Source organism: Protomyctophum bolini (genome assembly GCF_963924005.1).
Source record: "Protomyctophum bolini genome assembly, chromosome: 5".
Classification (NCBI taxonomy): Eukaryota; Metazoa; Chordata; class Actinopteri; order Myctophiformes; family Myctophidae; genus Protomyctophum; species Protomyctophum bolini.
This window is the reverse complement of record NC_137866.1, coordinates 13532192-13556537: the sequence shown is the minus strand read 5'-3', so window position 1 is coordinate 13556537 and position 24346 is coordinate 13532192. Positions and strand designations below refer to the sequence as shown.

The following is a 24346-nucleotide window of genomic DNA, read 5'->3' as shown; positions in this document are numbered from 1 at the left end:
ACTTTGCAGACCTTTCAAATACTGATAAAAACAAAAATATATTAAAGCATGTGATGTTTAGCACCTAATCTGACAACCTGGGTCCAGAATCAGATGCTGGTGGTTTTCCTTTCATCTGCTCTGCTCTACTATGGCGTGATTTGGAGATGTCACATTTGATGAATTCCTCCTGCCTCCCTGTCCAGCTGATGAAGGATAGGTCTGTTGGCAAGTGAGACCCACCCCAACAACATATTGGCCTGCCATTTTTTGTCCCCTTAAAATGGCAGAGTCTGATGTTTGGACGGATGGCACAAAGACAAATGGTCCGTCATAGTCATCATTCTGCCTCAAAATGATTCCCCATCATTTCTGTTGTAATCTGGCAATATATCTTATAAGCAGCCCTATGCTGCTGCTGTTGTTGAGGCTTTTCAAAGTGCAATGCGTTACGTGTATATGTTTGCCTCTTCCCGCTCTGTTTTGCTTGGGAATGAGTTGATGTTCTGCAATCTGACTTCGTGTGTGTGTGTGTGTGTGTGTGTGTGTGTGTGTGTGTGTGTGTGTGTGTGTGCATAAATCTGTTTCTCACAAGCAATCTTCTATAATTAAAAGTGAGTTTAAAGAGTACAGAATGCACCGATTTTATAGAGTTCCTAATAATATTGGTGAGCATTTAGAATGTCTTGGTGTTGGTGCATGCATAAAAGCTGCAGTGCAGGTCCTGCAGGACCAGTTGCTCACTTAATGCAGCTTGACTCAAATTCTATTCAATCAGTAGACTAAACGGGGGACGTGTAAACAATGAGAACAGCTCTGCAGAGCCTTCCAAGTTTATCCATCGATATTGCATTGACCCCAGTCTCTGTTGTCTAATACAATTAGTCATTCGATAGACTTTGGGCTCAATGCCACCTTTTTAGTTGTTTACCGTGCTGTCACCAGGCCAGAGAAACGCATTCAGAAGACACATTTGTTAAAGTGAAGTGCTTCAGCAACGATCAATCTGTAAGTGTTGTGTGCAGTTCATTACATGGCCTCGCCTGTGATGCACAAGAGCAAAGGCACATCCCAGGTCAGAGCTAGCTTTAGCTTAGCTTTATGAAGGTACCAGAATGTATACTGATACAGAACCAATGTAGACCACCTCTCCTTATCAGAGAGCGCCAAGAAGACAGGTCATACTATCACTGGTGATTTTAAATTCACTGTGTTCATTTATCTCTGGGAGTGTACATTGGTTACTTTGTGTGATGGTAGGGTGGTGTACAACATCTAGCTTTAAGGGTGGAAGTGGAACTATATCTATCTCTTATCTGTTGTTTGATATACATCTCCATAAACGTATCTATCTTTTGGGTCTGGATAAGATTTTGTACATGAACTGCTTTCATTTTAAACTCATAATCATAAAATGCAGAACAATCCGCACATTCATAGACCAGGCTGCCTGCAGGCAACATTCTGGTTGGCTATGAATTATGGAGAAGTTGCCAAATCAGAAATTGTAGTATCAGACCAGTCAGTGTCTGATTTTAATTCGATGCATGCTCCGTATCTATAAACAATTATTTTATCTAGAGCTCTTAATGAATAATTTAGACATGTGTTTGAAAGTGTTTGAAATCAATCTTTCATAATTGTTGTGCTGCAAACTATGGTTTTATTAGTCCTCAATAGTAAGACTTGAGTAAAAGTAGTCACAATTTGATCCTAAAAATACAATGCAGTGATAAATTAGCCAGCTGTTTCTGCTCTGAAAGAACATTCATTATAGGCTCTTACCCCTAAACTTATTTGCCATTTTTTACTTTTTAAAAACATTTAAAAACAGTTCAAATAGCCACGTTGTTATAGCTTGTAGATCGGCTATTTGTACTATTTTAAAATGGCAAATAAGTTTAGGTGTGTGTGTGTGTGTGTGTGTGTGTGTGTGTGTGTGTGTGTGTGTGCATTTTTTTAAGATTCTATTTCTTTTTATGCTTTATTTCAACATGAAGGAAAGCGCCTCGGGTCAGATTTGGACCCGGGACAGGTGCAAGATAGCCTTATATTTATATGCTATGCGCTCTTACTCGGTGAGTCACCGGGGTGCCCCAACTTTATTATTCTTTCCTATTTTCACCCCCAGTTCCCTGTTGCTGCCAACACCTACTGCTGGTCTGTGGAATAGTGTGGATAGAGTAGAGCAGACGACCACCACATGCTTCGGCCTCAACTTTCCACCTGACAGTGAGGACTTTCACTGGGCTCTATACAGCATAACACATGCAGAGGTTCAGTCTGTCTCTCCCAGTTTCCCTCCCCACTGAACAGGCACCCTGCCCAACCGGTCGCTTAGTGCAGCAAGGACACAATCGCCTGCCAAATGAACACTGCCAAATGTGTTCGTTGGAGCTCCTGTCGAAGCCAGAAGCACGGCTGCTGGGATGCAATTGCAAACCCTGGCTTCAGCGGAGGTGGGCGCGGGTGTTTTATAGCTCCACATCACCCAAACACCTCAACTGGAAAACATTACTCTGCCATGAAAGAGTGGCAGGCTGGCACCTATTCTAACAGAGTTAATGGTACAATACGATGACATTTTTCACTGACTCAGATTCAGTATATTGATTCAGTTGTTGTGGGACATAACACTAACTCCTCCCACACCCACCAACCCATCCGCACACACGCACACACACACACACACACACACACACACACACACACACACACACACACACACACACACACACACACACACACACACACACACACACATGCTGTCACTGTGTGTGTGTGTGTGTGTGTGTGTGTGTGTGTGTGTGTGTGTGTGTCACGCTTAATGTTTCTTGGTGTATGCTCAGCAAAAGGGTCTTAATCTTGTGAAGAAATGAAGCATTGCGTTAGTTCATGCAGGACAGGAGTCACACACCCCGGCTCTAATCAGCTGTCAGTCTGCTGGTTGAATAATGGACAGTTCATTAAGCCCCACCCCCCAATAGCCATTTGAGCTTGGCAAACGTTATAGACTCTCGGACAATGCTCCCATTATTAGCACAGAACAGAAGTCAATGTGAAGTGAACACTATTATGAAACATTGCTGCTGGTGGACCTGGAACAGTGGTTCCAGGTGTGGAGGGGGCATTGTTCATCATTAGTACATTACTTTACCCAACTCAAAACTGCACTGACAAATGCAGGCTGTGGCTGTGTTGTCATTCGCATGCATGCATGCACGCACGCACGCACGCACGCACGCACACACACACACAGCTTAACGTCAGCCGTCAGGGAAAGTACACCGCTCATCCGCCCAGGTGATGACATTAATACTAATGTTTAATGAAATATATAATAAAAGTACAAATCATATAAACAAATGTTAACCGTGGTACAGCTATATTTCTTCCTAGTAGTGAAACACATTTGCCTGTTGGGTAAAAAGTACCAGGGGTACACTCTAGGGGTTTCAAGATGGAGAGGAGAAGAGGAGACGGTAAACAACACCTTTCTTCTCTCAGAGGAGATCTGTACCTCTCTCCTCCTCATCTCTCAGAGGAGACCTGTCCTGAACCTCACACTCCTCACTCCTCCTCATCTCGCAGACAGATGATTTCGTGGGCAGTGACCAGAACACAAGTTAAACGGGAGTGATTGGAGAAGTCGTGCACCTGAGTTAAAGAATTGATTTCCTGGCAGTCTTGACGTATATGATGTACACTATACAGTAAGTATCTGACACCCTAATATTAGGATTTTCTTCAGGTTGCCTGGGGATATACTGCTGCACTCTCGGTCGGTAGGATGAGTCGGTAGGATACAACAGCAGAGACGACACAGAAATGTGTGTGGGGAGGAATCAGTTGACATAACGACAGAAATTGGGGAGAAAAAAGCAACAAGATATCAAATAACATGAAAACATTAAAGCACCTATAGTAATCATGACAGCTGCTCGGGCTTGACATTCACAGGTGAGAGGTTGGCCTGGAGTGAGGGGTGCAACAGCTAATCAAACTTTAATAGATTTCATCGAAAAAGGAATACAGTTTTTCTTCCCTTTAAAAAAAGTTACAATACACAAAATAGCAGAGATTTTCTATTTTTGCGTTCACAGTAGAGTGAAATCCTGCCATGGAAAGACGTGACTTTGAGCAAGGAAACAAACTGAGTGAGAAAAGAGCTGTGGTAAGGTAAGTGGTTGGGCTACACCAAAGGTCATTCTTCCTCATCTTAACTCTTTGAATACATGCATATTCTTAGGATGGTATGTGTGTGTCTGCAAGGAAGAAAGATATATATACGGGGGGAAAAAACCTATTTCAATATTTTTCAAATTGAAAAATGTCCCTAAAGCAAGTAGGCTTTCTTTGGGAATTATGCCACATTATAGAGCAATTAACAAGTAAGCTTGCTATTTATCAGCAGGATGAGTCAAGATTGGGGTTGATTAGAAGATTACAAAAAATGATTTGGTCTCTCCTGTGTTCTTGAACAGAGAGCACATTAACTTTGATTGTCACTATACTAAATCACTTGAGCTCCTGCGGCTCTACGAGGGTTCCTTGGAGGACTGGGTTGAAGATGCCATTAAGGAGGTATTTATGCACCAAAATAGGCAGCCTTATCAGTATTCATACATCCTACACGGGTAGAACACACATTTTGAGTATGTTTGACAGTAAAGCTTCTTTTTTTAACCGTCTGTGTATGCGTTCATGTAAATGGGCTGCTTCGCTTGTCAGAGTTTGACATTTTGTCATTGCATAAAACATGAGTTAAATTAGGCAAAAAGTTGAATTTTAGGCACAGTGCTCAGTCTGGTGTGGTAAAGTCTCTCTTTTTGACTATTGTATGTGTGATTACAAAATGAATGATGCCTGGTGGAATGCATGTGACAGCGACTCTCCTGTTAAATAAATGTCACAATTTTTGGTTGACAATTAGTCACTTTCAGTGAAGATCACAGTTGTGCTGTATTATGAGGAATTGTAAACTAGAAAGATGCAATTCTGGGAAAATTGCAAGTACAGTATGATGACGCAGTATTGACCCACATCACACCTTAAAAAGTTTATACGGAATAAATAAATAAATCAAGTCAGGCAATTATCATAGTCTGGTTGCCTCTGGCAACCACACTAATTAGTAATTTGTGTGTGTGTGTGTGTGTGTGTGTGTGTGTGTGTGACATCTGTTTACTACTCTTTGATCAAACTGTTTATACAGTGTAAGGTTCACTCATCTTAAAAGCTAAGAAGTTATACGTCCCAGCCTCCTGAAAGACAGCTGAAAGACAGCTGGCTGAGGAGAATCATGAGGGCTTCTTCTTTGGTGTCTAATACCACAATATCCACATTGCGTATTCATAAATGCACAGCCTGCCATTTATTAGGCCAAATTAATGCAATGCTTCACTCTTCCCTAATGAAGGCTTTCTGTGAAAGTGTTTCTCTTTTTCTTTTATCCCTTTCTTCTCATTAGCAGCATACCTTATTTTGTCATGTTTATGTAGTATTAGAGGCTTTTAAGTTTCCATTCAACAGCTAACTATTATGATGGCAGTTTAATGGACTGGAAAAAGGCAGATATATACTGCTGTATAGTGCAGACATACAGACTATAGGCAGGAAAAATGATTGAATGTAGTCGGAATTCCATTTAGCCTTGCTTAAACACAAAACCATCTCACACAGAGGAAACCATTTTCAGAGAATGCTTCTGGCTGAATGGTTTGTGTCCTGAGAGGAAATGGTGATGATAGCACTTAGCACATCACAGATTCCTCCAGAGATAGTTGAGAACACTCTGAAAGGTGCTACTATATGAATGTGGGAACCTGATATACTTGCTGTGAGGCAGTTACTACAGTGTATTGTTGCACATTTGGGAGTGGTGTGTGTGTGTGTGTGCTAAATACAAATCTACAGATGTTAGAATTAGGCCAGGTTGAACAGGTTGTGGACCACAGGCCATTCTGCTTTGTGGTTTGTGTTCACTGTTTGTATTTATAATAGTCTTGTTGAATGTGTGGCATCAGTTACTGGCCACGATAGACGCATTTGATAATTCCATTTACAGCAATTTGCTAGCTCAAAGCTCAAAGGAATAATTTAAGACTTGATTGATACACCTGTGGACTGCAAGAACGAGTTCTCAGATTTATCTTGAGAAATACAGCATTAGTAGAAACTGCTGGGAGAAGCTTGCACCTTTGTTCTGTTTTTTTTTATCTTGGACAAACAGAGTTCATTTTTTCTTGACTGTACAGCCTAATCGGAATATCTGATATATTTTACGGTTTATCGCCAGTGGAAGAACGCATTGCGCAAGAGTCCACAATGTTAGCTCATGCTCTTATCTGAGCTGTGGTCACCTTCAAACGACAAGCCTCATCTGTCTCCATCGCTTTGCTTGCTCGTCTTAGCTAGGCGTGGTATCTATCGCCCTTTGTCTCACTCTCCCCTGCGTGACTCCTCTCCTCCAAATCCTCGTGTCACTTCCCACACTGACCTCTGTCTCTCTAACCATGTGGCACTCTCTCTCTCTTCCTCCGGTCAGAATATTGTCACGTTTCCCTATGCCCTCTCCTTTCCCCAAAAAACCTCCCCATCTGTCTTTCTTTCTTTCTCTCTCTGTCTCTGTGTCTGCTGTGTTGTGTTTTGCTGCAGGGCTCGCTGGCTGATGTAATTCATGCTATCTCCTCTGCTAGTGCGAGAGGCGCTCCTGAAGCCAACGCTCTTCATGCAGAGTGCTCCTGTGGGAGGCTGTGAGCCAGAACTGACTGGCTGTCTCTCCCTCGCTTATTCTCTCTCTCTCTCGCTCTCTCTCGCTCTCTCTCTCCTCGCTTTGTCCCATATGCACAATACCCCGGCCAAATATAAAATATTATATATAGCCCATAGCGTAAATCACTGTTTCACTCAGTGTCCACCAGGGGTCCAAAAGGACCCTTGCAGGACTGTAACTCAGAGTTTAATTAACACAAGGGAGGATTTTACAGTGTAGATTGGGGTCACAAAGATGAAAATGTGTATCAAATGGGGGTCCCTGTGGCATATCAAACTGGGGTTCGTTGGAATTAAAAAAGGTTTGAGAATCACTGCTTTAAATGAAGCTATAAATGAACTGAAAGCACCACGTCATGCCTGTCGGTAGAAAAGGTGGACAGGATGTGGCGTTCAGAATTTCGAGAATGTTTCGATGGCGACTGACTAGTGTTGATTTCATCGACTAAAACTGACAAAAATAAAAACTAGAGTAAAATGTAAGGGAGGGACTAGTGGACAAGAGAAGATTTTATGTTTGGTTGCACTCTGAAAATAGCCGATCTACAAGCTCACAACGCATTGCGCTGAGACGTGTTGTGAGCCTGTAGATCTGCTATTTCAGAGTATTTTCAAGTGTAAATTCAGGCATTAAGAGTAAGGCCTGCCAAAACACATTTTTGTCGACAAAAACAACTGTAGATTTAGTCGACTAAAATCGTATGACATTTAGTCGACTAAAACTAGACGAACACTAAAATATTTCAGATGACTAAAATTGACTTGGATGACTAAACTACTTCAAAAGAGTATGGCAAAAAAAAAAAAGTGCGGTCAAAATCAACACTGCGACTGACTGTGTGTGTTTGTGTACGGTTGCAGGATCACAAGCCATCTCTATGACAACGGAGGCGGAGGCTCCGGCTGGGGAAATGAAGAGCGCGATGGAGGGTGACGCCAGGAAGACCAATCAGGTGGGAGCGATGTCGAACCGGCAGCAGCTGTAGATCATTTTGCACCGCCTCCCTCAATCACTTGAGGGTGGGGGTGTCTTCCTTCCGCTTCGCTGTTTGATATGCAAGACTGCAAACCTCACCGGCCATGCCAGTAACTTAACATCTCACTCACTCGCACGCACACACACACACACACACACACACACACACACACACACACACACACACACACACACACACACACACAGTGTGCCTTTGATAGGCGCTATGAGATGATTAGAGACATCATTTTGGCTTTCAATTCATGGCCCGACACAATTACGCATGTCACTTGAGGCTCGGTATAAAATAAATAAATCAATCAATTTCCATTGAAGGCAGAGGAGAGACGGGGGTAGCTGCTGCCTTAGGCTATGTTCAGGCTTGCATCCCAAATTAGGATTTTTAGCCTATCCAGATTGGAATCAGACAGTCTGAATGCGTTTCGATTTTCTGATTTCTGGAGCTGCGTCTCAGTCTGGACACTTACTGTAGGCCTGATGTACAGTATATACTTTGCCGTGCATACAGTGTCATTCTGCAGAGTGTCCGATCTACAAGCTCACAACGTGTTTGTAGATCTGCTATTGTCAGCGATGCCTGATTACACAAATGCCATCTGATTACCTGAAGATCACATTTGAGAAACAAATTTGCCTGCCGTCTACACAAAGCCTTTAGCCTTATATTTAGTATTATTGTCTTGCAGGCAGTGGTGTGAACTGTGAAGTAACTAAGTACATTTACTTAAGTACTGTACTTAAGTATAATTCTGAGGTATTTATACTTTACTTGAGTATTTACAATTTTCAATACTTTTACTTCTACTCCACTACATCTCAGAGGCAAATATTGTACTTTTACAAAACACACTAACCACTTCAGCACAATATATATTTCGGCTATTTGAAAATAGCAGATCTGTGAGCTTGTAGATATTTTCAAATGATTTTTTATACTTTCTTCTGAGATGTTCTGCACAATGACTATACTTTTACTTTTGGTACTCCAAGTACATTTTGATGACAATGCTTTTGTACTTTTACTTGAGTCATTTTCTTTATTTCACCACTGCTGCCGTCTAAACAAAGCCTTTAGCCTTATGTTTAGTATTGTCGTCTTGCAGGTGCCAGAGGACAATGGAGGAGACATGGATGATAGCTCGGAGAAGACTCCCAGTAAGGCCTCCAAGTCCCCACAGAAAAGCTCCAATAAGCGGCCCAAGACTGTCCCTGTCAAAGTCACTCTGCTGGACGGCTCTGACTATGACACCGGAGTGGAGGTAGGTACAGTATAGCACTGTTTCCCACACAGCAATGGAGTACAGTACAGCACCGTTTCCCCAGACACTGGGTCAGAACCCATTTGTGGGTCGCAGACACATTGTTATGGGTGCCCTTAGTTTTTGTTTCCTACATTTATTTTTTAATTATTATTGTTTCAAAACATCTTCAAAAAACAGTCCCAAATAAGCAAAACCAATGATTCTTTTTCTACAGTAATTTCATGAAGAAATGAAAGAAAAATCCATAAAGTTCCATAAATTAGAACCAATATTTAAGAAGTATAGTGAAAATGACTGATCTGCTATTTTCACTAGTTTGGGTATACAGGTATATCGGAATGGGAATATCTAATTTCTGTTTTGGGTCACGGGCTGAAAGGTTTGGGAAACACAGTACAGTACAGTACAGTACAGTACAGTACAGTACAGTACAGTACAGTACAGTACAGTACAGTACAGTACAGTACAGTACAGTACAGTACAGTATGTTATTTAATTCTCACATTTATTCGTTGGACAAGAACATGAGAGGAAAGTGCCTCACCGGCGGTCCACCAATTAAACCATGCTACACTAATGGACCTATGTCTGACATTGTCTGTATCTTACAGACAGTCAATTCAAGAGCCAATTATCGTCTAGCAAGCATTCAATTAGTGTCAGATTCTGCACAATGTTCCCTTTCTGAAAGGTTATATGGGAAGTGTTCTTCTTCATTAGTGATATGTGCAAATGGTGATGGAATTGATTTGTGGTGGAAAGCAGAAAGGTGTTTCTTTTGTCTTTTGCACTGTCATCAAATATTGGTGCTTGTTGTAATTCACGTCTCACAAGAGAGAAACCATTTTCAGAAGCATGTGTTATAGATCCTTCCCACAGAGTCCTTGAGTCAGCACAGCACTCAGTAACTGTGAATCAGCAACAATATTATTATATATAATATTTTTGGGGTGAGGATGGGTGGATCGAGCCTTTGAACGTTTCACCTTTTTGGGGTGCATGTGTTTAGTCTGATGTACAGACCTACAGTCATGATTCCAACACCCAACCCTAAACCTAACCTCACAGGAAGCCACAGGTTAGCTTTAACCTGCCACGGGTTTGTTGTAACCTACCACATGCCGCGCACGTCGGGAGCCACGGGTGAGTTTTAACCCGCCCACGGATTAGTAGTTGTATTCGGCAGCGCATGTCGCAATACAGCGCAACGTGTGTACCCCGCCTTTTTGAGGACCAACAGCCATACTTTGTCACTTGGATTTTTACAGCAACCACCTTCTCAAACAGTTTGCAGACCATTGCCTCTCGGTCAGATGATATTTCCGGGGCGGATGTTGAGGCGGACCACCGTTCCACCACGGTGATGCTGGGCGGGTCTTCCGGTCACGGTAGTGCATCATGGCGTTATGTCAGCGCTGTAACCGACACTGGATGCCGCTGATGATGGAGTGTGATGTCTGATGTGAATGCTCTTGTTGTTGGCTGCCTGGGCCGTATTCATGTCAGCCGCATGCTCTTTATGATCTGACTGTCACCCAGGCAACCCCACGCATACGTGAGCCGCCCCCCCGCCCCCACAGCCAACGTTTACAATCACCTACCACCTCTAACCTAACCCTCAATCTTATTTGTTGTTGCTGGCTGGCACACACACACACACACACACGCACACACACACACACACACACACACACACACACACACACACACACACTGCGCGAATACTAACTCCTTCAACCTAGGCAGTGACTTCAGAGGTATTGGCCTTTGATGGGAAATCCATATGGTTGACGTATGGCTGCTCTTATGTGCGTCCAGGGAGAAAATAGAATGAGAGAGGGAAAGAGCAGAAGGAAGAGAGAGAGATGGAGTGAGTGGGGGGAGGGAATGCGAGAAAGATGGAGAAGAGGAAGGTATACCGTTAGCAGAGAGTGGAGTAGCAGCGGGGCAGTGTGGCGTTTGTGTGTGCGTGTGTATATGTATTTGTGTATGTATTTGTGTATACCATGTGTGCATTCAGCATATTATGGTCCTGTGGAAAATAGGCACGTTGATGAATACGGTGAAATCCAGCCAGCGTCTATTATAGTGATTACAGTACTGATGTTCGATGAACAACGTATACTGGGCCAGCGGTGATGATTCTAAACAGAGGGAAGCCTCTCCCACATTGATCTGTGGCTCACACACAGTGCTCTGGATATTGACTGAGCACAGTGCATTTACATGGCCCAATCCTTAACCTCCAGCATGGGCGTTAATGGAACAACTCCCACACGTGCTCACCTCATTGCTTCACCCTGAGGTTACGTGTCCATACGCTCTGTCATTCACCACGCATATGCATGCACACGGTCAATCACGTACACTACGTGCACACATACGCATATATTATATACACGCACGCACACAGGCACAGGTTGCACGCACGCACACACGCACGCACGCACGCACACACACACACACACACACACACACACACACACACACACACACACACACACACACACACACACATTACACATTATGTTGTTAAATTGATAATACCACTCATGAAGCTTATTCATTCAATGCCCTAGCCTAAGAGAGATCCACTCTATCAAGTTAAAGCAAAGACTCTTCGCTTTAAGAGACTATGAATATTGATTGTTTTTTATCCATAATTAATTACATAATTATCTTTGAAAAGAAAGTAATGTCTGAAATAGAGAGAGCGCATAGCTATTATTTAATGCCTTTAATGTATAGTGTGTAACGATACATTTTAACCCTTTAAGACCCGGATATATTTCTACTTGCAAAAAAGAGATTTCAACCTTACTACTACTTTGTACTACTAGGACTTTGCAGAGGAAATTATGTTTTTTTTTTATGTAAAAAAAGCAAATTCACATTTATAATAATTATTAAAATATTTGTGAAACTTGTGGATAGTGCAGGTTTAAGGGAATGATTAATTATTCTGGATATAAATAAGTAAACACAGTGATTCTCTGGCAAATATGGACATTGTATTTGAACACCTGCGGGACAAAGCCACGCCTTGACATGAACATAGAAAACACACACACACACACATGTCCAATAAACATTTTGTTTCACGGTTAATTTCCGGGTTCATTAGACTAATTCATACTCTTTTGAGCTAAATAATTGTTCACCATGCTTATTTCAATCCTCACCTTAGATTATACCTGACCAATAAAAATATATATAAGTAGTCAAGTTTCAGTTAACACGTCGTGCCGTACAGTAAATACAGTAATTACTGTAAGTAATATCACAAACAGAACCGAGCTACGTATATAATCTCCTCTTACGCAAAGATAATCAAACCATCTTTGTCTCTGTTCTGAATCATACTTCAGGTTCTCATTAGTTTAAGCTGCTCCAAGTCTTGATTGCTGTGCATGTCAATGCTGGGGCGTTTTATCATTCACATTTCCCTGGTAGCTACACCACCATGGCTTGTTCTGATGTCTGTGTGAGCTACTGTATATCTGCTTTCATTTAAATTTGACTGCTGTACACTAGATTCTGCACTAGATAACCTGCACAATTTTAATTGTATGGAAGCACCTATGCAGGCTACGTGCTGTGTAAACAGTTAGTCGGGATCCATTTGTGGGTCACACACCAATCTTTATGGGTCACGACTCGAGTAAAAATCACATTGTCTTTTCCTACATTAAAACACATTAAATGTATTTACATCAATGTAAAATAATGGTATACATTTTAAAACAAACAAACAGATCTAAGAAATTCCGTAAATAATAATAATGAAGAAGTAGTGCAAATAGCTTGATCTACAAGCTTGTGAGCTTGTAGATCTGCTATTGTCACTAGTTTGGGTCCCGGGGAGACATCAAATTTCTCCTTTGAGTCACGAGTTAAAAGGTTTGGGAACCACTGCTGCATGACATTAGTGTCTCTCCTGTTCCAACTGCTGGATTCCATGCTGCTATACCGTACTCACTCTCTCTTACATTACTTAAAGTAGCTCTGGTTGATAGATCTGTTTCCTCCTTGGTCTGTCTTTCAACCTGTCCACACAAGTGCTGTGTCTCTCCATCTGGTTTGCATGGCTGAGGGGCAATCAGCAAAATGGATTTCTACAGTAGGCTTACGGCAAATGGCTGCTAATAAAATCAGCTCGTAGAACAAGTGGCTAGAAATGTGATTGGGGCCAATTGGAGTGATGGCAGACTCACATCAACAGCCCCTGATTCGGTCGGCACGCTTGGGGGATCACCTGAACGGCGAGTCGCAATTTTGTTAGAAAATCGAATATATGTTCTTGACGACCCTACTCAAGATGTCCCAGGACCCAGGCAGCTGTCTCTGCTTATTAACCAGCATTGTGCTCCCACCCAGAGAAACATCAAGACAAGACAGTGGTGTCTAGACTGCTATCTATTTGATTAGGGCATGGGTTGTGCTTTAATGGTTAATTAATTAGCCTTTCATGAATGTTTAAAATCTGTGGCAATTAAACTGCTGGATTTCTATTACAGAGGAGGAACAAAGATAATGTGGCCTCGTTGGTTGTCATCGGAGAGAGGGGGCGATAAAGAGAGCGACAGAGTCAGCAAGGGGGAGAGATGTAAGAATGAGCAGAAGAGAGGGAGACGGAGAGGGCATGCAAAGACAGAAGGGACCTATTACTTCTGTTTCCATGGTAACAGCTGCTTGGTTGCTTTGTCGCCATAGGAGCCGGTTTCCCCAGGAGAGAGAGAGAGAGAGAGAGAGAGAGAGAGAGAGAGAGAGAGAGAGGAGACACACATTTGCCAAGGCCGCATGTGGAACCCACAGAGCCCTGGTTTTCTGCCCTGCAGGTCCAGCTAGGAAATAGGTGTGGCCTTATGGAGCATGCGATTCCTCCCCTTATATGGGCATAATCTAGCCCCTGGTTCCTCCCACTCGACAGGAGATCCCTTCATCATGTTCATCTTCATGTTGCTGGTATCTTTCTCCCTCTTTAGATCCCTTCCGCTCGCTTTCATAATGGAAACTATCAGGAATTTTAATTAGGAGAAACATACATAACGAGTCGACATATCAGTAAATCCCAAACAAACACCCAATTCCATATTTAGTGAGAAATCAATGACCGTGGAGTAGATGCGTATGCAATGTTCCTCATAAGGTACTGGTACAATATTTGGTCTTTTCTGTTCACTGACACTGTCTAGATTCACATACGGTAAGTGTCTGTGCATGTGTGCCTATTGTAACTGTGTGTGTGTGTGTGTGTGTGTGTGTGTGTGTGTGTGTGTGTGTGTGTGTGTGTGTGTGTGTGTGTGTGTGTGTGTGTGTGTGTGTGTGTGTGTGTGTGTGTGTGTGTGTGTGTGTGTGTGTGTGTGTGTGTGTGTGTGTGCAAACAGAAATTTGCCAAGGGCCAAACTCTTCTGGACATGGTGTGCGGCCATCTGAACCTGCTGGAGAGGGATTACTTTGGCCTGTCTTTCCACGACACGGACAACACCAAGGTCATCTCTCTCACACATACACACACACACACATACACACACACAATTTACAATTTACAATTTAGGCATTTAGCAGACGCTCTTAATCCAGAGCGACTTACATTAAGCAAGAACAAAAGCATGGGAATACATCACATAAAAACATTCATCATGAAACATGCGTAAGCTAAGAAAGTAACAGTGGAATATCTATATAATGAAATGTATACGTATAAACTTTACATATATACTACTATGCTATACATATGTACTATGGCGTGCTATGACTATATACAATGCAATTCTAGTGCTGTCTACATAACATGCTATAAGTCTGTTTCAAATGCTATCTAAGTCTACAGAAGTGCTATCTAGGGTAGAGTAAGTGCTATGGGCCATGATGGAGTCTGAAAAGGTGGGTTTTCAGACTACGGCGGAAGATTGGGAGTGACACACACACACACACACACACACACACACACACACACACACACACACACACACACACACACACACACACACACACACACACACACACACACACACACACACACAGACAGACAGACAGACGTCACACATATTATTAAAACCCAGTTGGTTCGCGCCACGCTTCGAGCTTGCAGATCCGCTTCTCTTGATGCTTTTGTGTGACGCTGTAGTATGATCAAGTAGTTAATTTAGGAGAAAAAAAGTTAGAATATGGAGGTAAAAGTTTTTTGACTTGATAAACTGATTTATTCAGTTTGACTAAAAAGAAAACTCTAGTAGTAGTAGTAGTAGTAAATCACTGACATAGCAACAATAGCTTACAATAATGTATCTTTTATTTAACCCATTCTGACCTGAGATCAGATTCATACGAGGTTTCCACTGGACAACACACTGGTCTGATGAACCCATTCTGACCTGAGATCAGATTCTAAAAATGTCAGTCGCTCTTCGATTTTTAAAAAATAGCAGACCTACAAGCTCGTATCGCGCCACTCGGTGGCGCGATATGAGCTTGTAGATCTGCTATTTTTCAATAGCTAAAGCATAACATGATGCCAACACCAAAATGGGTGCCCGGTCAGAATGGGTTAAGACATAAGATTAGGCTAGTTTAAGAACCTGCAGGCTACTGTGAGAATCGATCAGGTATTATGACCCTGGTTGACCTTTTCACAGTCTTGTGTGGCGTGACCCAGGGTAACAACATGAGTTGACCTTTACCCCTTCAGCGTGATTAGAAGCAGGCAAGCATTGGATGTCCCTTTCAAAGTGGCATGCATTGCGGATTGTACAGAGCACCATGACAGTGCCCCTCACAGGGCCTCTGTGGCATCAGACCATCTGCTTCTCACTGACATTTATATCCTCATTCATAGAATCATCTTCAGTGACAGTCACTGTAAAATTCTCTGTACTGCCTTTGAGTTAGAAATGGGTCAATTAGCAGAGGAATTTACTTTGCATTGCATTTTTGCAGTGAATACATTTGACTTTGTGCATGTGTGGTTAGACAGGGGTGCTTGAGAAAGAGTCTATAAGGGATGGTTTTTATGGGGAATATTTTCTCAAGCTGGATTTTCTCTTCTTCTTATCAGAATTGGTTGGATCCTTCCAAGGAGATTAAGAAGCAAATTCGAGGTAAGTGCGTGTATAGCTGCCATATGCACACACCAATATACTGTAGTGTATACAAATAAACACATTTTTGCATACAAATACTGTATGCAAGAGCTCTCTCTCTCTCTCTCTCTGTTTCTGTCTGTCTGTCTCTCTCTCTGTCTCTTTAAGGCACACACATGTGCACACAGCCGTTCATAAACTGTCCCATAAACAAAGGCACGTCAAAGCATTACCACCATTAAAGTTTTTGTTATTTTTCCACAGTTGGTTCCTGGAGCTTTGGATTTTCTGTCAAGTTCTATCCCCCAGACCCCTCTGTACTCATCGAAGACATCACTAGGTAAACCTTTAATCAACAACATACTGTTGAAAAAGTAATTGAAATGGAACACTGAGTGGGGAGAGTTAATGTACTGTATGTAAAAAAGAAAAGTACAATAATGCTGTAAATGTTTATGTTCACTCTCATCCCAGTTCTGTACAACTGTATGAATGAGTGTGCTTATCAATAAACAGAATAAAAAAGAAAACATACTGTTGTTCACCTATCGGGAACACAATGCTCCTCCTTTTTAACGTTAACTCGAACTTTACACTCATCAGTTGGATTCCAATTTCTCACATACGATACGAGGCCAACTTACGTAATTCTGCTTTGACAATAGTGTTTTTATTTACCCTCACGATTGCAAGCAGTTCTAAGAATTACATTGCTTGTCTATTCAAAAGTAGCAGATATAAAAGCTCACAGCACTTTACGAGCTTGTAGATCTGCTTTTTTTTTTAAGACCCAAGTGGCAGTGCTGTATTTGGGCCATGTATCAAAGCAAAAGTCAAAGTCCTACTATGTATGCCTGTATGAGCTGTGGGATCATCTGAATTTCCCCTCGGGGATCAATAAAGTATCTATCTTATGGGTCCATTTAGTTCCATTTGTACCCTCTCATAGTTTAGGGGGTCCTTACAAATAAAACATTTGAGAACCACTTGTACTAGTTGGACTCATAATGTGCCATAGTGTCGTAGTAAATCAGTGTCATACAGTACAGTATATTCTGAGTCTTGGCATTCAGTAATTGGGTCTTATGACCAAAATAAAAACCTTATAATGGTGTGCAAAGCAGAAAATCTCAAATTTGCAACGGACAAGAGCAAGTCTTTGTCATGGACACATTAAGTCTGTGTATGTTGATGACCTAATCTAATCCTTTCCCAGATACTACTTGTGCCTCCAGCTGAGGGACGACATGCTGTCAGGCCGCCTGCCCTGCTCCTTCGTCACCCACGCTCTCCTGGGCTCTTACACGGTCCAAGCGGAGCTGGGAGACTACGAGGCCGAGGAACACGGCCCCGACTACGTCTGCGACTTCCGCTTTGCTCCCAACCAGACCCGTGAGCTGGAGGAGAGGGTGATGGAACTGCACCACAACTACAGGTCAGCAGTGCAGAGCTAACTGGAAGGATTGTTGATGTGATTCAAAATAATGAGGCGTTTAATTGAATTGAATTGAATGTCTTTGGGGCCAGACAAAGAGGTCGATCCTCATGGTCCTGGGTAGTGAGGCTGTGAACTGAATGTCAGGATCCTATTGGCAAGATACTGTAGAATGATTTGATTCCTCATGAATACGGTAGAGAGGTGATGAGTGGCCATAACTGAGTGGTTAGTAAGCGCCGCCTGGTGAGCCAGAGCCCCTGGTTGTCCTGGTACGATTCCAGGCCAGCAATGTGTCAATGTGTGTCAAGACAGACTCTTAACTGCGACTTGCTCCCCGAGTGCCAGAATGGCTGCTCACCCATTGTTATAGTATGGGTAAAAAGCAGAGGATGAATTTCACCTACTTAGTTACCCCCCCTTTTGATTTACATCAAAAGGGCATGTGAGCTCAAACCCACAATTCAACATTTTGGTTTTAAGATGTTGATATTCATTTTGTATTCATCCTTAGGACCCCAAATCACACCTTGGAAAGCATGAGTGTCTATTTCAAACAGTGCTTTTTGACTGGGCGGTCATATTTTGACAGCAGGAATTTCCTGTCAAATATTATTATTAGTTATTATTATAGTATTAGGATGTTGATATTCCTCCATCAGCCAACACTCCCCACTGACAGGTAGTACCCCCCCCCCCCCCCCCAGTACAGGTACGGTATGTGCATATATTCTATGTATACATATAATGTGACAAAAAAACACCCCAAAGGAGTTGGGACTATTCTAATGTCTGATATTTGTGCCATATAGGGGCATGACTCCAGCGGAGGCAGAGGTGAACTTTCTAGAAAATGCCAAGAAGCTCTCCATGTATGGCGTGGACCTGCATCATGCCAAGGTGCGTAGAAATGTAATTAACGTTATTGTGCATTGCAATTATTCCCTCCGTCACTCTGTTTATCCGCTTGAACCCTATAGCATCCCTATTCTGGGGGGAACATGTATAGCCAATCTACAAGCTCACAACTCATCGCAGCGTGTTGTACAGTAAGCTTGTAGATCGACTATTTTTGCTGAAGAGATTTAAGTATTAATATACTATATATATAATATTATTATTATTATATTATGCCTCGGATGTGTGGACACGTCTTACGGTCTTTTTTTATCAATATAAAACGGGATAGATAAAATATAGCGACCATTGCTAGGCAACACCTTGCTCCTCCATCCCGGACCTGTTCTGCTGCACGCGCAGCCATTCACTTCCTGGTTTACAGGCCGACAATCTACCTTATTTACTAGTCGCCAATGTTCTCTCCTAATTTCTGACTTCATTATGCATCTCGTATAGAATATTATTAACGCTTCTAAAGAGAGATCAGTTTTACGACGGCGATGTAGTAAAGGAAGATCTCATCTCCCGGTTTTAGGGGGAAATGAAAGACGGGGGTTTTCAGAGTAAAATCTCCCTCATCTGCTTGGCACTCTAGAGCGCCTTTAGTCTTTCTGTGTCTTTCTGTGTCTTCCTTGTCAGGATTCAGAGGGCATTGACATCATGCTGGGGGTGAGTGCCAATGGGCTACTCGTCTATCGAGACCGGCTGAGGATCAACCGATTTGCCTGGCCAAAGATCCTGAAGATCTCCTACAAGAGGAGCAACTTTTACATCAAGATCCGACCGGGAGAGGTATAAGCTACTGTTCTCAATGTTGTCGTGCTGGAATTAGTACTGCAGCACTTTACCGCACAGATCTCTTATAAGCACAGTGGCTCTACTACACTACTCACGACAGCCTTCCCAACAAAGCAGAGAGGTGGAATAAAGCATGACATTATTAATAAGAGCCAACTTCACGTTTCCGTGATTTCATGAATACACATTAGCTGAAATTAGATGATTGGCTGTCATGACCCGTTCCAAGCAGCAATGACAATTCATTTCATGGTTAGATGAAAGTAATACGTCTGAGCTTCAACTTGGTCTACTTTAACTGTAGCAAACGGTAAGAGTAAGACAAGCTGAGTCGGAATATTAGAACACACCGTCACTGTTCAAGTGCAAAACAAATGTCACAGTTCTAGCTGTTTGACTCGCAGGATTCTGAGCTGTTGTGATCTTACCAAGTATGATTTATATGGCTTTTGGAGATGCTGTACTATTCTTAAAGTTTAGTGTGTTTTGTACTTCTGGAGAAAATATGCCGTCTCCCTTTGTGTAAAGTTTTGTATTCATTATGCTCACTCTGGGTTTCTATTCCTGCAGTGATTATATATAGTTTATCACCCGGGCATCCGTCATTGCCTTTATTATCCAACCGAGCCGACTTGTGCATTTGTGCCCACGGTTTGATACTGTAACAAGGGAAATTACAAATGCTGAGTGATCTTTTTTATTTTATCACATACCCATACCCGTATTTATTCAGAAAGACGAGAAAATAGCATTTGTAGTCCCACTGGGATTTATACAGGTGCTGGTGCTTCCATTGTAGCCTTGCAGTATGTTTACTGTCGGCGATATCAAATAATTAAATACACGCTGTATGGTTTCTTTGATTTGGGTGTCAGCTGACAAAATAACATAACCTTCAGCAACATTCCCAAACACATGTATGCTCTGCTCTCTACCTGTCCTCAAATGAGCATGACAGTATAATCAAAATAATAATGTTCAGATCGCATACAGACAGATTATTTATTTACTGCGGAGAGAACACGTTTGACTGATCACTCGTCACTCTCGTGGTGTTTTTCCCCCTCTCCCTGGTTCCATGAGGATATGTCCACATGTCTTCCCGTCAAGTAAGATGTAAACATTGAGAACTGACGTGAGGGGAGGGGAGGCGGCTATCAGATCAGAACACCTGAACGTATTTGCGAATAATAATAATATTACTGTCGATCCAGAGCCATAGAGTAGAAGAGTTGTGACATGTCAAAGATAGTAGAGAGATGAAAGATGGTGTACTGCAGTGACAGTGTGCATACCAGCGTCACTGACAAGCAAACTTACGAACTACAGACTGGCAGGCAAGTAGCCTAGCATCCTACTAGCCTACTACATGTAGGCAGAAAGATGGCCAAAATCCTACCGAACACGTCACTATGCCCTCCCCCTATAGGCATTTACTTCTAGTAGTTTGTAACATCAGAGTGAAAGTAATGTGCTTGCAAACAACTAAACAAAAGATTTAGTACAGTATTCAAGTAAATGTACTTACTATCCACCACTGCAAGGCCAACTCGTGGCCTTGTGGTTAGAGTGTCCGCCATGAGACCACCAAAGATGTATTTGTCTTCATAGGCCAGTGGTACGTTTTAAACAGCCCAGCAGTAGTGTTTCGAAGAAATTGTATTTTCATACGAGGCAAAAGTTTTAACTTGTAACTTATGATGAATTATTTCTCTTTGAAAACTGCTAGACTTACCACTTTGATAATAACGTATTGATTAGAGAAACCTTCTCTAATCCATTCAGAACAGTGAAATCCTGAGCATGAATTGTTCGTTTTTTAGGGTCATTCAGGAATTAAAATGTACCTGACATGGCAATAACGGCCGCGGGGAACACGAGAATATACTGTAAATTGATTTTTTTCCCGTCATCTGAGGGTAAACACGATTCACCCCACTGGTCCCCCCCAACAAACCCCCCTCCCCACCTCCGTCCGCACTACCTCCTCTCACTCTCCTGTTTTTTTCGTCACCCACTTCTTCTCCCTCTTCATCACCTGCACTCCTCTCCACCATCCCCCCCCCACACACCCCCTTGCTAGTATGAACAGTTTGAGAGCACCATAGGCTTCAAGCTCCCCAACCACCGGGCCTCTAAGCGCCTGTGGAAGGTCTGCATTGAACATCACACCTTCTTCAGGTAGGACATGGCATGCACATGGAAGTCGTACACACGTGCACACACGCATGCACGCACATACTTGTAGTGGTATAAAAAATAATCAATTCAGCAATGCAGTGTGTATATGCAGTGTGTATATATATATATATATATACTGTATATAATTGTAAATAAATAATACTGATGAAAAATGTGCCATGTTGTTGTGCAGTAATATAGAAAAGTGTGATCATGCATTGCAATGCATGGTAGAATTGAATCGAATCAAATTGTTTCCGGGTGAATCGTAATCAAATTGAATTGTGAGGGCAGTGACAATGCACACCTCTACACACTTGTGCTGTGTTCGACTGAATATGAAAAGAGAAGGTTTCATTTTGGTTTCGATTGTGAATTAGCAGATCCTCCAATTTTTTTATGCATTCACACTACACATGTTGACAAAAAGAAACACAAGCACACACATGCATAGGGTGATTTGTTTTGCACACTGCATGATCCAGCTCCATTGCACAGCAAACCTTGTTTGGTACAGTAGATTTGTCAATGAAGCAACGGTCCCATGGGGATGAATCAATAATCTCCCCCCAATTGAAATTCCTCATCAGTTATTGTAGGTCACAAATAATTGTGGGCTGACGCCGTGTGTATCAGTTAGTGGAGTGTAGAAGTTATCGAATATATACATTTGACCTCTGTTCTTTTATTGTATTTGACCTCAAACTGAATGATCCCCTATAGGTTGGTTTCCCCAGAACCACCTCCCAAGGGCTTCCTGGTTATTGGCTCCAAGTTCCGCTACAGCGGGCGGACCCAGGCCCAGACCCGACAGGCCAGTGCCCTGATCGACAGGCCTGCCCCGCAGTTTGAACGCTCTGTCAGCAAGAGGTACCTGCTGCCCCGCAGTGTGGATGGAGGTGAGTGCGCTGAGAACTCCAAGCCGCACCGTTTCCCAAACACTGGTCTGACCCATTTGCACCCGCTTAAAATGTCATCAACCTATAATCACCAGTAAGACGTGCATGCATCCGTCTGGGTGAGGGCAAATGACAGAGTGGCATTAAGACTGATATGAGGTTCAATTAAATATCTGGGAATACGGTTGACTAAGGACCTGTCTAAACTCTATGAAGCAAATCATCAACCCATAATCACACAAATTAAAAAAGATATAGAGAGATGGTCTCTGTCACCCTTGGACTTAAATTCTAGAATAGAAGCAGTCAAGATGAATGTTGTACCTAGGATATTATATTTCGTTCAGTCTCTACCAGTGGAGGTGCCTGTCAAACAGTTTTGTGAATGGGACAAAATTATATCTAGATTTATCTGGAATGGAGAAGAAAAACGAGAATCAGATTCCAAGTCAGGGCCCTAGTCATACAAATGTTTGAGAACCACTGCTGTAACAAACGGACTCTCCACTTCCATTACGACCACTGTGCACCTTATTTTAGTTTTTCTTGTCATTTGATGAGTTTTCTGTATAATCTGTATACTTTTGTTTTGTGAGGATGAGTTGTGCCTCCCATTATTCTCTCTCTCTCTCTCTGTCTCTCTCTCTCTCTCTCTGTCTCTCTCTCTCTCTCTCTCTCTCTCTCTCTCTCTCTCTCTCTCTCCCTCTCTCAACGTTCTTGCTTGCTTCAGAATCAGTTCAAGGAGGTATGACAGCAGGAGTAGACATTAGAACTCTGACGGTTGACTGGTGCACTGCTCTGTTCTCCCTCAGCCTCGGCTTTAGGAGACAGCACAGACCAACTGTCCCAGCGAAGCTCCAGCTCGCGCACCCAGTTCATGTCCAGGGAAGACCTGGACCAAGAGGGCAGCCTGGACCTGGACCACGACCAGTACAACTTTCAGGACCAGGACCAGTACGAAGACCAGGAGCTGGATCGTCACTACGGTCACGATCTGGATCAAGACCAGGACACCATCCCAACTCCCACCAGGACCATGGAGATTAAGGTACAAGACGGGTGGTTATACTGTAGGATATTAGCCAGGTCAACACACACAACAAGTACTCACTTTTTCTTTTCCCATCTCCTTAATTTGTCATGGCTGAAAGAGCCCTCAAAGGTGTATAGTTATGTGTCCATTCAATGCCTACTGTACATGAAGTCAGTCAAGATAACACCATGTGTCTAGCCGATCAGTGAGCAGTTATTGAGCTTGCATACGTTACAGTAAAATATATGTTCACCTACAACTGTAAAACACAATACTGAGCAGTCTTAAGGTGAATGTAAACAATTCTGCAACCAACAATTGCGCTAGCTTTTCCCTGCGGCTTTTCCCTCACAAACTGCTACAACTAACACGAGACCACATCCCTCTCTCCAGTCCTTTATTTTTAATGTTTGAACCTAATCCCTATATCCCCCCCACTATCTCTTCCTCATTCCTCGGCCTGATTTCTGTCCTCCCCCAGTCGTCGTCTCCTCCCTCTCTCTGTAAGACGGCTCTGTATGGAATTCAAGGCTCCCTCTCCTTTCCTCGCCGTTCCTTTAATCTGCTACTCAAATCTAACATGACCTCTTTCCTCCTGACTTGCTTTTTTTCCTCTTATTTTTTAACAAGTGTAGTTCTCTCCTCTAACGGTCCTTCTCTCCTTATCCCCGCTGTGACGTTAACAAGCCTGGCTAATTCTGCTTCTCTCCTTTTCCTCTCGCTATCTCTCGCTCTCTCTCCCTCTTGCCTTTTTCACCATCTCCCTCACCAACCTCCTCCTGTGTTGCAGGGGGAGGAGGCAGGCTCACCTGTTGACTCAAAGCCAGAGGTATTTTAGTTATGGACGCTAGTGTGTGTGTGTGTGTGTGTGTGTGTGTGTGTGTGTGTGTCTGTCGGTCATGCACGGTACACTGTATTTGTTCAGCATGGCCTGTCGCTGTTTTTTGGTTGATTAGTTTGCCTCTTCAGGGAATGTTAACCGCCATCTTGTATGCCATGTTTTGTT

General features: G+C 42.7%; 2 protein-coding genes across 2 annotated transcripts in view; both read left to right on the top strand.

The window, feature by feature from the left end:
- The window catches only part of fam217ba (family with sequence similarity 217 member Ba), an 83013-nt gene extending 77515 nt beyond the window's left edge, over window positions 1-5498 (top strand). The window contains exon 5 of the transcript XR_013964131.1: window positions 5489-5498. The gene's annotated coding sequence lies outside the window, so the exon portion shown is untranslated. The remainder of the gene's footprint in view (window positions 1-5488) is intronic.
- Window positions 1-24346, top strand: part of LOC308316203 (band 4.1-like protein 1) — a 48675-nt gene that overhangs the window by 12032 nt on the left and 12297 nt on the right. The window contains exons 2-13 of the mRNA XM_080764665.1: window positions 7615-7706; window positions 8854-9009; window positions 14400-14504; window positions 16070-16112; window positions 16359-16434; window positions 17311-17529; window positions 18342-18429; window positions 19069-19221; window positions 21311-21408; window positions 22132-22307; window positions 23120-23355; window positions 24131-24169. Coding sequence (XP_080620791.1) covers window positions 7632-7706; window positions 8854-9009; window positions 14400-14504; window positions 16070-16112; window positions 16359-16434; window positions 17311-17529; window positions 18342-18429; window positions 19069-19221; window positions 21311-21408; window positions 22132-22307; window positions 23120-23355; window positions 24131-24169 — 1464 coding nt within the window. The 5' untranslated portion in view covers window positions 7615-7631. The remainder of the gene's footprint in view (window positions 1-7614; window positions 7707-8853; window positions 9010-14399; window positions 14505-16069; window positions 16113-16358; window positions 16435-17310; window positions 17530-18341; window positions 18430-19068; window positions 19222-21310; window positions 21409-22131; window positions 22308-23119; window positions 23356-24130; window positions 24170-24346) is intronic.